This window comes from Arvicola amphibius, chromosome 12, assembly GCF_903992535.2.
Source record: "Arvicola amphibius chromosome 12, mArvAmp1.2, whole genome shotgun sequence".
Taxonomy (NCBI): Eukaryota; Metazoa; Chordata; class Mammalia; order Rodentia; family Cricetidae; genus Arvicola; species Arvicola amphibius.
In genome coordinates, this window is record NC_052058.2 from 92,097,988 (window position 1) to 92,114,277 (window position 16,290).

The 16,290-nt window shown below is 41.5% G+C and overlaps 2 protein-coding genes across 8 annotated transcripts in view; one reads left to right on the top strand and one right to left on the bottom strand.

The window, feature by feature from the left end:
* R3hdm1 (R3H domain containing 1) overlaps positions 1 to 3,096 on the bottom strand; it is a 127,929-nt gene extending 124,833 nt beyond the window's left edge. For all 5 annotated transcript variants that reach the window (XM_038348662.1, XM_038348660.1, XM_038348658.1 and 2 more), the window contains exon 1: positions 2,940 to 3,096. The gene's annotated coding sequence lies outside the window, so the exon portion shown is untranslated. The remainder of the gene's footprint in view (positions 1 to 2,939) is intronic.
* An 860-nt stretch (positions 3,097 to 3,956) lies between these two features.
* Zranb3 (zinc finger RANBP2-type containing 3) overlaps positions 3,957 to 16,290 on the top strand; it is a 161,311-nt gene continuing 148,977 nt past the window's right edge. For 2 of the 3 annotated variants that reach the window (XM_038350128.1, XM_038350130.1), the window contains exons 1-2: positions 3,957 to 4,167; positions 14,096 to 14,274. In XM_038350128.1, the coding sequence (XP_038206056.1) occupies positions 14,117 to 14,274 (158 nt within the window). In that variant the 5' untranslated portion in view covers positions 3,957 to 4,167; positions 14,096 to 14,116. The remainder of the gene's footprint in view (positions 4,168 to 14,095; positions 14,275 to 16,290) is intronic. The other variant, XM_038350129.1, reaches the window with a different exon arrangement.

Consider the following 16,290-nt stretch of genomic DNA (forward strand, 5'->3'; position numbering starts at 1 on the left):
ACTTGCCTTCCCTGGCAGCACAAGGACTAGGATAGCAACTGTAAACCAGATCTTGAAACATATTAACCATTTAGACAATATCATAACACTTAACTACAACACAAAATAAATTGTTATTATGGGTAATCTATTTGAAATACATTCCAAATACAGAAATTTTAAACAAAAGGAAAAAAATCTTGTAAAAATTCTCTTAGGTACCCAATGACCAATTTCTCATGTAGTTTCTGCTTTTTTAAAAAAAAATAGGGGCTGGAGAGATGGCTCAGAGGTTAAGAGCACTGCCTGCTCTTCCAAAGGTCCTGAGTTCAATTCCCAGCAACCACATGGTGGCTCACAACCATCTGTAATGGGCTCTGGTGCCCTCTTCTGGCCTGCAGGCATACACACAGACAGAATATTGTATACATAATAAATAAATAAATTTAAAAAAATAGCTAGAGGCCAGCAAGATGGCTAAGTGAATAAAGGCACTCCATTTTCAAATCTGATTGCCTAGTTCAATCCCAGAGACCAATATGATACAAGAGCAGAAGTGAGGGGCTGGAGAGATGGCTCAGAGGTTAAGAGCACTGGCTGCTCTTCCAGAGGTCCTGAGTTCAATTCCCAGTAACCACATGGTTCAATTCTCACAACCATCTGTACTGAGATCTGGCGCCCTCCACTGGCGTGTGGGCATACATCGAGGCAGAATGTTGTATACATAATAAATAAATCTTAAGAGCAGAAGTGACTTCTGCTGATTGTACCACTGTCTTCTACCTCCTGAAATGTGCTATGGCAGTTGTGTGCGCCACCCACTAAGTAAATGTAATAAAACAAACAAAAATGGCTATAAACTATTATTTTAGGTCATTGTGTATATTAACATTCCTACAATACTCAACAGCAGAAGAAATTTTGAGGCTGCAGCAATACCCTGTGCACATAAACAACAAATTCATTCTCTAAATATGAAAATAAATGAGAAAACAAAAATTAAATTTAATGTAATAAAATAACTATGTATGAGATACAATCCTGGTAGCTTTACATATTCTCTATCTAGGCCTCTCAACTCCGTAGATTAAGCATTATCTTCCCCCATTATACAGATGAGGAAACCTAACAGAGACTCACAAAAGGATCCTACAACTAGTAAAAGAATGTAGTCTCCTGTATTTTCATCAGTTCTTCCCTGCAAAGAACTCATGAGACCTAAAAATATCATTGCATAAATTACCAGTTAATTATCAGGTTCTGAGAAATATGCTAGGCAATACAAGAATTTCACAGAAGAGCTAAGGGAACTTGTCTTCCAAAGCTATGTACCACATTTAAAAAAATAATTAACACACAAGCACAAGCAGATTACTTCTTGATCCAAATTAATGGATCTATTTTACTTTGGTATCTACTTGCATTATTTTAAGAATATGGCAGATTCCTAAGATACTATAGACTTCTCCGACCCCGAAGAAATAGTCTATCAGCCAAAGAGCAGACTTCTCAGTTTACTCTAGAAACTAGTAAATCTTAGAAATGGGGTGGTCTGTAGTCATTATATTATAGACTACCAGATTCATTAAGTTATACTTTCCTAAGCCAAAAGCAGTGGAACTTGAAAGATGAACATACTATCAAAAAGCCTGATGCATTTATAAGAAAATTCCCTAAAATATAGCTAAAGATGAAAAATTTTAATAATGTTTGTTCAGTTAAATGTGTAGCTATGTGAACCTTACTGAGGCAAGTATTACAAAAAGGGACTTCCAGTTTGATCTGAACCATCTTTTTAATGACACTGTGCTCTTGAAATCAATGACATTTAAATTTAAGGAGTTTCTTTAGCTGGGTGGTGGTTTCTCTCCTCTATAATCCCAGCACTTAGGAGGCAGAGGAAGGTGGATTTCTGTGAGACCAGCCTGGTCTACATAGGGAGTTCTAGGACAGCCAAGGCTACAGAGACCCTGTCTGGAACACCATGTCCCCAAAGGTGAGGGGGGGGGGTCTTTAAACTCACCCATGCCAACTACAACCTTATTTGTTGGGGTATCCGTGTCTGTGCATATTCAACCATGCTGGAAATTCATTTTTCCTTCTTCTTCAGAAATTCAATTTATTTAATTAAACCTTACTGGTTTGGAAGATACCTCTTCACCTCTAGTTAGTTTAGAAGGCTTGCTACCTCAGGACCCAAATCATAGGGGTCACAACAGCCAGGCCCAATTTGTTTATCTATAAAAGCAAGTTCAAACAACAGTGACACCCTCTTGCACGTAATCACCACAACAAAACAAAACAAAAACAAACAAACAAACAAAGCAGAAATGAAAAAAAAAAACTTCCAACACACAGGGATGGAAAGGGGGGAGGGGAGTGAACAACACCATAACGTCCCTGTAGGACCATAAGCGACCAAGGCTCTGACAGTCATTTAACTTTCTTGCTAATTTCTCCACTAAGTTTTTTCCTCGCAGCACAGGCTCAACGTTTCCTTATCGGCGAGGGTGACAAATCCCCGGAGCGGGGCTACCAGCCCTGGCATCTGCGCCGGGCCCAGGAAAACAGCTCCACGAACGGCCCCAGCTCCGGCCCGGCCTGGCTGTGGCTGCTTCTCCCCTCGGTCCTTTCCGGATCTCGGGGGCTCACGAGAGCAGCAGCTGCATCAGGGACGCTCGGGGAACCTGTCCCTAGTTCCCCCGCTAGGCCTCAAGGGGTTGGCGCTGCACATGGCCCCCGGCGGGCCGGCGGGCACGGCGCGGTGGGAGCAGCGGGCGGGCTCGCCACCGAACCCCACGACCCCTGACGGGGTGTCGGGAGGGACGCTGGCTCCTCAGCGCGTCGCTCGCTGGCTGCCTGACTCTCCCGCTCCGTTAGCGCTACCGGTCGGCGGGCGGGGGAGGGGAGCAAGCGCGTTATTCCCGGGACGCCGCGGGGGAGGGGACGACATCGCTTACCCGCGTTACTGAGGAGAAGGAGCAGGAGGAGGCGGCGTGAGCGCGGCGTGGCGGGGCGACGGCGGGGCCGGCTGGTTGCAAGGAAGAGTCTCACGGAAGGGAATTAACCCCATCACCAGCCCGGACACCGGCTCCAGCGGCAGCCGCGGCGGCAGGATCCCGCCCCTTCCCACCACGCACTAGCCCCGCCTCCCCGTTCGCGTTGACGGGTAGCAGGTTCCCTCATACGCTAGGTGAACACTGAGTGACATAATGCTTATCCAATCGTAGTTTGAAAAGCCACTTGAGCTCCACCCCATTATCACTGCGGGGCCGCGGGAGAACTGGGCTAAGGCTATCTCCAGCCCCCAAAGAGAAAGAACCAATCTTTGGCAAGTGACTGTTCTTGAAGGACGCAATAGACAACCAATGATGAAGCTGGGAGAACAGCCATTTTGCCCACTTGTGAAAGAACCACCTTTTCCCACGAGTAAGGACCGTGAGGTAGTCTAGTTCTGGGAGATATTAGTCACTGGATATATGGAAGGTAGCTTTATTTCTTCAGGGAATATTTGTAGAGCTTCAGAGGAGAAAAGGAGAATTTTGTCCGTCATGTGGGAGATGTGGGGAAGGCTTTAAGGATGTGGCTCCTCCCCTTAGCGGTAACGGGTTCCAAGCGGAACACCTGGTTTCTCCAGTCTTAGTGGTGGAGGGCAGGACTGCGGAGTGCTTTGGCTTGTGGAACTACAGTTCCCAAGACGCTTTGCGACCCCCGAGCAGTTTCCTCCACTTGCTTCCTGTCGCGTCTCATGGGAATTGTAGTTCTTGAGAGGGTACCATGCGCCTTTCTTGTCCAGATGGGTAGGGTTAAAGTTTTGAATAATTTGGACTTTCGAATGAGGTCTTTTCGCCTCACTGAGAGAAAATATAAAAGAAGGGTGGGCAGTTTTCTCGGAACACCACAGGGTTTTAGAGTGCTGGTATTTGAACTCATCCACTGTCAGGTCATCCTAACGTCACTTCCGCCTAGGCGAGGACACTTGCGAAAACCTTGGCGGGAGTTGCAGATTCTCAAGCTAGCACACCAGTATTGGCGGTCTGGGAGTGCTGTGTGGGGCAAGAGGTGGGAAATTGAATATATTTTAGTTGCGTTTTAAGAAAAGAGTGGGCAAGAGTCGGGCGTCGTGGCTCATGCCTATCACAGCAAGAAGCCGAAAGATCGAGGCGAGTTTACAAGCTGCGCTACAAAGTGAGTGTTAGAATAGCTGGAACTGCAGAATTGACCTTGTCTAAAACACACACACACACACACACACACACACGGGGGGGGGGGAGGGGAGAGAAATGTGAGATGACATGAGTGTAATTTCCGAGCCCCTAATGTAATTTCCTATCCTGCTTTTTATTTCTGCGGACTCAGTGTTTATCAGTTTCGCTCACTAGTAGATTGCACCTCTTTTGAGTTTGTAGAGGGCCCTTTAATTTGCTTTTATTCACTGAACCTGAAGCAGCGTGGGTTTGTATCCTCAGTTTGACTGGAAGGACTTCAAAGTCCTGAGCTAATTCCTCCTATTTATACAAACACTCCCCAGAAGTTGCCTTTAAAGGAAGAAAGCTCAGGGTTGTTAGAGTAATGGAATGGTCCTGTTGCCATTCTGGTTTTGAGTAACCCATTCATAATATTAAGTGGCAATCAGGTGACACTCGTAATACTCAAGTGACCAAAAGACATCATCAAAAAGGCTTCAGAATTCACAGCCTAGTAAACTTAGCAAATGAGGTATGCCAGACTGATCACCTCAAGTCTGATGCCCTTCAGAGTCTCTCCCATCATTTTACTGGAGACTTTGTCTTACAACTTTTCTTGTAAATATTTATTTATTTTTTTTAAATATTTATTTATTTATTATGTATACGATATTCTGTCCCCATGTGTGCCTGCAGGCCAGACCCCATTACAGATGGTTGTGAGCCACCATGTGGTTGCTGGGAATTGAACTCAGGACCTTTGGAAGAGCAGGCAATGCTCTTAACCACTGAGCCATCTCTCCAGCCCCTTGTAAATATTTATTGAACACTTACACTAGTATTGAGTGTACCAGACTTAAAGGGTTCAACGACAGTGCACAGAAAGATAAGGTTTTTTTAAAAAATTTTTGTTGTTGTTGTTTAAAAAGCGTGAGGAAGAGAAAGATTAAACAAAATTAATGTCTCCTAATATCTCCCTAAACCCAGCATCTTCATAGTCCTGTTTTGTGTGTTGATTTGGTTTCCTCTTTGCTTTCTACTTTTAAATTTAAAAACCATGATTGTTATTTCCATTATTTTTATTGAAGTTCTATCAAGTTTGTGTCCTGGTACTCATAAGAGCTGTTTATACACATGAAGGAAACTTAACTAGTGCAATCCTAGATACAGAAATATATCTGTAACTTACAGACAGCCAAAGCAGTCTTACTTCCTGGACAGGGTGTCTCTGTGTAACAGCTCTAGCTGTACTTTCTGTTTGTTAAGGGGGGAAATGTCTTTGTTTTTTAATGTGATACTTTTGCATGCGTGAGTGCATATGTGTGTGTTAATGAACTCATTGCTGTTGACGGGTTTCTGTTGACACCAGGTCCCTCTATGTTAGCCACACCACTCACAGCTGTTTAGTCCCAAATAAACAAACACACAGGGGTCTACATCTATTATAAACTGACTGGCCTATTAGCTCAGGCTTTTTTTTTTTTTTTTTTTTTTTTTTTTTTTTTTTGGTTTTTCGAGACAGGGTTTCTCTGTGGCTTTGGAGCCTGTCCTGGAACTAGCTCTTGTAGACCAGGCTGGTCTCGAACTCACAGAGATCCGCCTGCCTCTGCCTCCCGAGTGCTGGGATTAAAGGCGTGCGCCACCACCGCCCGGCTTAGCTCAGGCTTCTTATTAACTCTTACAAGTTATATTAGCCCATAATTCTTGTCTATGTGGCTTAGTACCCTTTTTGGCAAGGCAGTCACATCTTGTGTTCTCTGCCTCTGGGTGATGACTGACTGCAGACTCAAACTTCCCTCTTCCCAGAATTCTCATTGCCCTGCCTGTACTTTCTGCCTGGTTGCCCCACCTCTACTTCCTGCCTGGCTATTGGACAATCAGCATTTATTTAAAATACAAGTGACAGGGAACTCTTCCAGAGTAAATCAAGTCAATAAGTAGTAATAATGACTGAGTATTTTATCTGAACCAAACTGGGTTAAGTGTGTTTACATATTTCCTGTGCTACATCTCTGGTGTATTTTGTTGTTATTTTTGTTTTTTGGTTTTGAGACAGGGTTTCTCTGTATAATAGACCTGGCTGTCCTGGAACTCACTTTGTATACCAGTCTGGCTTTGAAATCACAGAGACTTTTGCCTCTGCCTCCAGAGTGCTGGAATTAAAGGCATGCACCACCAAAGCCCCACTCTGAGTTTTATTTCTGAGTGCTGAAGAGAGACTAAGGGTCTTGTGTTTGCTGGGTATGTGCTCTATCAGTGTTATATGCTCAGTCTTGGTATTGTTTAATAATTGAAGGAATTGGGGCTCAATAAATGCAATAAGATTTTAAAGTCTCACCTCTTAGTCAAGACAGTTGAAGCTGAGGTATATACCCAGGTCTGCCGCTCTAAACCATTGCTTCTCAAATGTTTGTGAGTCGTAGAGTTCCGCCTTCCTTTGTCACTGGAGTGCCCCAATTAAAGGCATTCACCACCATGCTCAGCAGAAAGATACTATTTTTTGTTTTGTTTTATTTTTTAAAGATTTATTTATTTTACCTATATGAGTTCATGTATGTACGTACACCATGTACATGTCTGTAAGAAGGCATTGGATCTCCTGAAACTGAAGTTCCAAATGGTTGTGAGCTGGGAATCCAACCTGGATCCTCTGCAAAGCAGCAAGTTTTTTAAAACTACTGACCCATCGCTCCAGCATCTCAGCAGGAAGACCTGTTTTAAAGAAGTGCTGCTGCCTCATTTAAAGCTCAGTGAGTCGACGATGACAGTATCACTTTCACTTTTTATGGCTACCCGTATTCCGTGGTGTAGTTCAAACATAACCTGTTTCTTGCTAATGGCTATTTACAGTTTCCAGTTAGTAAATTTCTTTTTGTTACCATAGTGAAAGCGTATAGCAAAATCTATCATCTTAAGCATTTTTGTTTGTTTGTTTGTTTGTTTTTGTTTTTTCCATACAAGGTTTCTCTGTGTAATAGTCCTAGCTACTGTTGGAACCAGCTCTTGTAGTCCAGGCTGGCCTCAAACACACAGAGATCCTCCTGCCTCTGTCTTGTGAGTGCTGGGATTAAAGGCGTGCGCCACTACCCCCTGGCAATCTTAAGTATTCTTTTTTTTTTTTTCGGTTTTTCGAGACAGGATTTCTCTGTAGCTTTGGAGCCTGTCCTGGAACTAGCTCTTGTAGACCAGGTTGGTCTTGAACTCACAGAGATCCGCCTGCCTCTGCTTCCCGAGTACTGGGCCACCACTGCCCGGCAATCTTAAGTATTCTTAAGTGTGGACATTACAGTGTATTAACCATTTGTACCTTGTTATACAATACAACTGTAAAATGTTTCTGTCTTACACAGCTAAAATTCTGTTTTCTGTCTTCCCTGACCCCTTGCTTTCTGTTTCTAAGAGCTTGTCTTAGACCTCATACAAAGTTAACAGGATACTGCATTGTTGTACATTTTGTGACTAGCTTATTTAACTTAATGTCTCCAGAGTTCATCGTGTAGGATGTGGTAGGATTTCCTGAATCCCTGGTACTAACACTGTGTAAATGAATTCATCTGTTGGTAGGCATTTAGGTTGCTCTTCGCTCTTGGCTTTTGTGGCCAGTGCTGCAACTAACATGGGAGTGCAAATTCTTTGTGTATGTGTGTGCACAGACTGAACTGTAGACTCTGTGGAGCTGTGGTAGTCAGTTCTCTCTTTCTTTGTGGGGCTAGAGAGCAAACTCAGGTCACTGGGCTTGGCTGCGAGAATTTTTACCTACTGAGCCATCTTCACCTACCCAACTTTTTAAAAGTAGGTTTAGCTGCAGAGCGTCTGTGATTCCTAAATTGTTCGCCAGAAGAAGTATTTCCATTTTCTTTGCTATAGGACACTTGGAGAGAAGCTGTTCCCCGCTGATGTGTGTGATTGTGTATCTATGGTCTGCAGCTGCACTCACTTGTGCGTGCACTTGTGGAGACTAGACTTTCACTCTGGGGTGTTCTCCTCAATCACTTCTCCACCATACTTTTTGAGACTGTGTCTCTCACCCAACCTGAAGCTTCCCGTATCATCCTGGCTGGCTTAGGAACTGCCAGGACCCTGTTGTCTTTGATATACCCTACCCACCTCAGTGCTTGGGTTATAGTTTAATTTTATATGGGTTCTGGAGGTCTGAATTCAGGACCTCAGACTTGTACAGCAAACATGTTACCCACTGAGCCATATCCTCAGCCCCCTTTCCTGTCTCTTTACTCTGTCTAGTCCGACTGTAAAGTGATGACTCATCAATGCAATTTGTATCTATTTGAATCCCCTGATGCCGAATATATTTTATATGCATATTGCCTATCAATGCCTAGTTTCCTTTGAGTAGCCTATTACTGTCCTAGCATCATAATAATTTTAAAGAAATACTTCAGTTTTTTTTAAGTTTTTCACATATTTGAGGAATCTTATACTCACATTTAAAATTTTCTTTTTAACTTTTAAACGCTGTTTTTCCCTCCAAAATGAGTTTAAATTAGTGTTCAAATCTAACAGTCTTTTTTGTTTTGTTTTTTGGGTTTTTTTTAATTTTGTTTTGTTTTGTTTTTTTGAGACAAGTTTCTTTGTGTTGCTTTGGAGACTGACCTGGAACTCGCTCTATAGACCAGGCTGGCCTCGAACACATAGAGATCCACCTGCCTCTACCTCCCAAATGCCACCACCTCCCGGCTTCATTCATTTGTAATGTCTATCTGTGATGTCAAAAGTAATCTCCTCTCTCTGGTGTACAAAAAAAGTATAGTTAACTTTTTCCCATTTTTTTCTAGTTTTTTTGGCTTAAAGAACACAATTGGGATTGTTTTGTAAGGTGCTAGGAATTTAACATAGGTCTTCAGCTAGCTTTTGGTCTTGTTTTTAGGACATCCTCAAGTAGCCTCAAACTCTCTCTGTAGCTGATGTTGACCTTGAACTCCCACCCTCCTCTCTCTACCTTCCCAGTGCTAGGGTTACAGGCATGTGCTATGCCCTCCTTAAATATTGTCAGATGAATGATGATCTGGAAGCAATGCTGTAGAATGGAGAAGTTCAGACTTTTACATCAGACCAGTCTAAACCCTGGAGTTGGTGTCATCACCAGTCAGTTCCAAGACTTGTGTCCATTACTTATTAGTCCAGAATCTCAATGTTAACATGTAGATAACAGTATTTTGTTGGCCAGTGAAATGGCCCAGTGGATAAAGGCACTTACTGCCAAGGCTTAGAACCGGGGCAAGTCCCCAGAATTTACATGGTGGAAAGACAGTTGGCTTCCAAATGTTCTCTGATCCCTACACAGATGTTGCAGTGCTCTCAAGGGCAACACACACACACACACCCCACAGGATAAATAAATGTTAAAAATAAATGCTTTGTAAGTTGCTTTGAGAATTGCAGAGATTTTATAAAAATGCCTCAGTATAGTGCCTCCATGGAAGAGATTAATTGTCCAGTAAGTGGGAGTTGATGTGTTGATGGTATATTGGTGAGCATAGCGGCCTTCCAGTAAATGGGAATTGTTTTATCTTTCTTCTGAAAACAGTTGACTGTGGAACGAAAGGTGTCTTTGCTTTTAAAGTAATTGACATTTGATATAGCAGCTTAGGAAGCCTTGTGATAAACAAGTCAGAAAATATTATGTAATTCTATTGCAATTGATATGCTATTATATAATATTAAATTTTGCCAATTAAACATCCCAATTTATTAGATTTAGGATTTGGTTTACTGATGACCTATAAATATAGTTGTATCAGGGCTGGAGGGTAGTTTAGTACTGGTTCTAATCTTAATCCCTCTGCAAAATGCACTAATGTATTATAATTGAATTTAGTGTATATCTTGTATATACTACAGTGACTTCTACTTGTAAGCATGCAGAGCACTGTACTAGTCTCTTAATTCCCCCTGCCGCATCTCTCATGAACTCTAGTTGCACACTAATTGCACACTAGTTGCACACTAGCACTGTGCATGCCTATGGCCACAATTTCTAGCTTCTCATCTCTAGACCCTCTCCTACCTCTGGACCCAGCATGGTCCTCCTAACCTTTGTTGTTGTGGTGGTGGTGGTGGTAGTGATTTGTGTGTGTGTATGTGTGTGTGTTTCAAGACAGGGTTTCTCTGTAGCCCTGGCTGTCCTTGAATTCACTCTGGAGACTAGGCTGACCACGAACTCAGAGATCTGTCTCTCCCTTTCCAGTGCTGGGATTAAAGCCTGTCCTTTTTTTTTTTTTTTTTTTTTTTTTTTTTTTTTTTTTTTTTTTTCGAGACAGGGTTTCTCTGTGGCTTTGGAGCCTGTCCTGGAACTAGCTCTTGTAGACCAGGCTGGTCTCGAACTCACAGAGATCCTCCTGCCTCTGCCTCCCGAGTGCTGGGATTAAAGGCGTGCGCCACCACCGCCCGGCAAGCCTGTCCTTTAAAACTTTAAAGAGACAAATAATAGTGAGTACTCAGTGCTAGGAACTTCTCGGCGTTTAACATTAGTAAACAAAACAGAAAGAAATCTTTACTCGCTGGGTTCACCTACTTCAGAGGCTGCTGTACAAGGAGGATCACAAACTCAAGGTCAGCCTGGTTGACTTAGTCAAACCCTGTCTAGAAATAAAAAGTAAAAGACTGGAGATACAGCTCAACGGTAGAGTGCCTGTTTAGCATGCACAAGGAAGAGAACTAATTAAAAGAATTCTACTAAATCTTTCTTTCCCCAAATTTTCCTAGACAATAACTGTTGTTTTATTTTATGTGTTGGGACACACACAAAATTCAAAGCAAAACTTAGGCCCTACATTCAATCCTTATTACAAAAAAAGCAAAAACACCAATAAAACCCCTGCCTTTATGAAGCTATGTCCAAACTAAGAGAAATAAACAGCAAAAGATGTAAACTGCACTACAGGGAAACCCTGTCTCGAAAAACCAAAAAAAAAAAAAAAAAGATGTAAACTGCATAGTACTTTGTAAACTTATAGGGGCTATCGAGGAGAAAAAAGTAAGCCGGGGCAGAGCTATGAGGAATTAAAATCTAAATAGAGTGGTTAAGTTATTTATTGATAAATGATCATTTAGAGGAGTGTGAAGGACGCTAGGAAAAGGTGGCTCAGATCAGACGTGCAGGTGTGTGGAGGTAGAATGCTATTCAGACAGATCCGCTAGTGTAAAGTTCTGAGACCTGAAAGAACAAGAAAATTAGCATGATAAAAGCAGGTAAGGGATGGAGAGGTCACGGCAGGTGGTGGGGACAACACATTGAAAGCCTGTAGTGGCTAGGTGGAGGTGGCACACACCTTTAATCCCAGTACTTGGAAGGCATAGGCAAGTGAATTTCTGCCAGCCTGGTCTACAAGAGCTAGTTCCAGGACAGGCTCCAAAGCAACCCAGAGAAACCCTGTCTTGAAAAAAACCAAAAAAACAAAAAACAAACAAAAAAACAAAAAACCATCCTCTGGTGGGACTGGGATTGAAATCTGAGTTAAGGCAAGAACTATTCTGAGAAATAACATGATCAAATGGTCTCTTTCAGAGTACCCCACTGTCTGTTGTATCGCAAAAAAAGTATTAAGGGAAGGTAGACACAGGTGATAGCTAAATTTCCCAGAAATTCTGACTAGAGACAGTGGTGGCTCAGATCAGGCAAGTAGATTTGTAAATGATTAGAAGTGGTGAGATTCTGGGATGTAATCAGAATGTAGAGTCAACAGGAGTTGCTGATAGATTGGTGTGGAGTTTGAGACAGAACTGTGAGTACCTGAACGGATGCAATGAATGAAGCAAAGATTAGGGAAGAGAGTTGGAATTCTCCTTTTGGAACCTTAGAGATGCCTATTAGCCAGGTAGAGATGTCTAGTCAGATGTGTGAATCTGAAGTTTAGAAGAGTTCCTCTGTATAAATGTGAAAATTGTTGTCTGAGAAATACGATTTAAAACCTTGTATAAGATAACACTCAAGAATAAAGAAAGCTACCAGGAACTGAGCCCTGGTCCAGGATTGAAGTTTAGGTGAGAATAATTAACCTGTGAGGTGGGATGAGAACTGTGAGGGTTCTGTGTTCTAGACTCCCAGTGAGGTGGGATGAGAACTGTGAGGGTTCTGCATTCTAGACTCTATTAACCAGTGAGGTGGGATGAGAACTGTGAGGGTTCTGCGTTCTAGACTCTATTAACCAGTGAGATGTGATAAGAACTGTGAGGGTTCTGCATTCTAAACTCTATTAACCAGTGAGGTGGGATGAGAACTATGAGGGTTCTGCGTTCTAGACTCTATTAAGCAGTGAGGTGGGATGAGAACTATGAGGGTTCTGCATTCTAGACTATTAACCAGTGTGGTGAGATGAGAACTGTGAGTCTGTTCTAGACTCGAGAACTATGAGTCTGTGTTCTAGACTCTAGTGAAAATACAATGAAATGGGGAGGGCTACTACAATGGAAGGACCAGTAAGTAAGACAAAGACTCATTATTCTTTCCCAAGATGTGTCTTCCTTTTCTTCCTAAGCCAGGGTTTTTGTATAAGCTATACTTCTTCCAAGAACTCTTTTTGATCCCGTCTGCTTTGGTTACTAAGTTTATTATTCAGGCTTTAATTTTAATATATATGCATATTAACATACATATGTTAAAATTACATAAAGGATATGTGTGTGTGTTTGTGTATGTGTGTGTATTTGTTCTCTTCTAAACCCCCAGATATAAAAAACAAGTCCCTCTTCTTTCCCACCTCAATACAAGTACCTTCCTACAGACGGTTTTTCAGAGCATCTGTATTTACTACTAGATAGCCAGAGTCCAGCACATAGTCTACTCTGTGTGTATACTGAGACTCTCTCTTATTTCTGAATGCACAGTGCCATGGAGTTCAAGAGGTTGGGTGCTAAGCATTTTAAACTATGGATCTCTTTAGGGAAAATATTCTACCTATTAAAAACAGGTATTTTTTACTGTGATTTAGCCACAAAGCAGAATGTATAACCCGGGCACATTTCCGACGACGAATAGAGGAACTACCTAACAACTTTGTCTCACTTTTGCCTTATTTTGGCTATATGGTCTGAGAATTTTGCCGTTCTGGATTTTATCATTCTAGACACATCATTTTCTCTTCACCCTCTTTTTGAGACTAATTCACACCACGTAGCCCTAGCTGAGCTGGAGCTTAGTGTGTAGACCAGACTGGCTCCCTGAGTGCTGGCACCACTGTGCACAGTGCGAGTGTTACTTTTTAAGAGAATTATTTTAAAAGTGAATTCTACTATATCTTTCATTCCCCAAATTTTCCTAGACAATAACAGTTGCTTTATTTTATATGTTGGGGCACAGGCAAAGCTCAGAGCAAAACTTTGTGCAGTAGTCGGTTCTTTTTCACACAGGGCCTGGAGATGAAACTTGGGTCCTCAGGCTTGTGGGGTAAGCACCTTTACTCACTGAGTCACCTCGCCCAAGAGTTTTCAGATCACCTAAGACAGCGTTCACTGCTGTTGTTGTTGTTTTGGTTTATTTTTCTTTGTTTGTTTCTGTTTGTTTATTTTTTTTTTTTTGAGACAGGGTTTCTCTGTAGCTATGGAACCAGTCCTGGAACTTGCTGTGTAGACCAGGCTGGCCTCGAACTCACAGAGCCTGCCTCTGCCTCCCGAATTCCGATTAAAGGCGTGCATGCATCACCTCTGCCTGGCGCATTCATTTTTTTTTTTTTTTTTTTTAAGAAATTATCCGAGCTGGAATTTTAGCTCAGTAGTAGAGCACTTGTTCAACATTAGCAAGTCCTGGGTTTTGTCCACAGCACCATAACAAACAGAAAAGAAAAATAATTCAGAAGGCTTAAGTGTTGCTAGTTTTGTAAAATTCCAGTTGATATATGACTCTTTTTGAGTGTTACGTGTGTGATTCCGCAATGTGGTTAATAATGACTTCCCCACCCCTTTGTATGTTGTAGCTCCTTGTATCCAGGCTCACCATGCCTACGGCTGGTAACAAGAAGGCTCCTACACCTCAGATTTCTTCTTTAACAAGCGAATCATATACACAGCTGGATTTTTTACCTGATAAACTTAGAGAAAAGCTGCTACCATTCCAGAAAGATGGCGTCATTTTTGCCCTCAGAAGAGACGGCAGGTAAAGTACTTTGATAAGGCATGCTAAAAATTACTTTTTAAAAAAGCACTAAAAAAAAGCCAACCTCTGTTTAATCCATTCTTTCCAAATATCTCAAATCTTTGTATAGTCAAAGTGATTGTAAGGAAATAGACTTTATCCATAAGCTGTAATTGACTTATACTTGAGGTGGAAATACATTAAACAATACTGTGCTTCAGTTGCATTTGGTTTATTTATGCTTGCTGTACATATATAGCAACATGTACTCGCTGAGGTCGGCTTGCCAGACTCACCATGTGAGTTCTGGGGATCAAACTTAGGTCTTCTTTTATCTTTTTAAAATTGTTTTGTTTTGTTTTTTGAGCTGGTGTCTCTCTACATAGCCCTGGCTGTCCTGGAACTTTAACTATGTAGACCAAGCTGACCTCAAACTTAGAGATCCGCCTGCCTCTGCCTCCCAAGTGCTGGGATTAAAGGCTTGAACATATTAGTTTAGTTCCAGCTAGGCGGTGGTGGCATATACCTTTTAATCCCAGCACTCAGGAGGCAGAGGCAGGTGGATCTCTCTAAATTCGGGACTAGCCTGGTCTACAAGAGCTAGTTCCAGGACAGGCTCCAAAGCTAGAGAGAAACCCTATATTGGTGTTGTTCCTATTATGTGCATTTGTATTTATGGCTATAAATGATACCTAAGATTACTGGGCTCTTTTCACCTTTATCCCTATATCTTTCCAGTTTTTCCTAGCTAAGCATCTCCTTTGTAGATTTACTTTGTTAAGGGTTAGATCACTCTATATTCACAATATCTGTGTTCAGGTTTCAGTTGCAAATGCCATCCGAAACTGGCACTTGATGGCCTTTAGCTTCTTTAGTTAGTTAGTTGTTGTTCTTTGTGCTTGTCTCTGAAAACTGGGTAAGAAGAGCATGTTTAAGTCTGAGCCACTTACTCTCTGTGGTCTTGGGCGTGCTTCTTTAACAGTTGATCTTCGGCTTGATCAACTAGAAGGTGCCTTTGTATTTCCCATTACTGCAGCTATAAAAGAACGGTTCCCTTGCAGTGCTCAACTAGGGCCTGCTTTCTTTGAGTGAGCTAATCTCAGGAATTTCTAAATACTTATCCTAAGACTGTTAACCATTCCTAGAAAAATATGAGTCTGTAATACAATGAGAAAAATAAGAAATGAACTGTTTACAAAGCTAAATTTATTCATTTTGAGGGTGTGGTGGCATGTACTTAGGACATAATTCCAGCACTTAGGACACATGTGAGTCAGCCCTACAGACCCTTTCTCAAAAGAAAAGAAAACCAAATAAAAAGTGGGCCAAACATGCATTTTTAAGGTGGAGCTTTTCACCTTTCTTGTAATTAGAATTGTCCTTTTTTTGTTTGAGTAGTTAAAATTTTGAATGGTATTATTTAGCAAATAAAAGATGAATAGTGTTGTGTTGATTTCCTGTTAACTTTTTGTTTATTAGACCTTAGAATATTTTTTTAAATGAATAAGAAAATAGAATCTGTTCAACAACTAAAGAGATCTTTGGGGTGAAGAACTCTGCTCACGTCCCACAAACACATGTGTATGTGCTTAAAGGAGCTTCGAGTGGATAGGCCAAGATGTTACTAGTGTAATTATTGTGAGTGTATTAATGGGTGAGTGATGAATTCTGGTAAGTGTAGTTTTTATTGGCGGCTATTCTAGGCATTTGAAAATTTTTGTTAAGTGAATAATATTAAGTCACTCCAAATCTTGTTTGTGCAATATCTTCTAATTTGGAGTGTTTGTCTCTGGAATTTTGCATTCTCAGAAAATTCATTTTCATCATGCTTTCCTTTTTATTTATTCCATTTTGGATTTTTGGACACAGAAAATTCGTGATTAGTGTTTGTTGATTCTAGCAAGTTCTCAGGCAGTACCTCATCATTTTCCTCCCATCCTCTCTTTTTCTGTAATTCCAGCTAGCCTTTTACTTCAAATTCTTTATTCTATTTTTAGTAATGTTTTTACACTCTGTGTACTTGGTAATAGCTTTGCT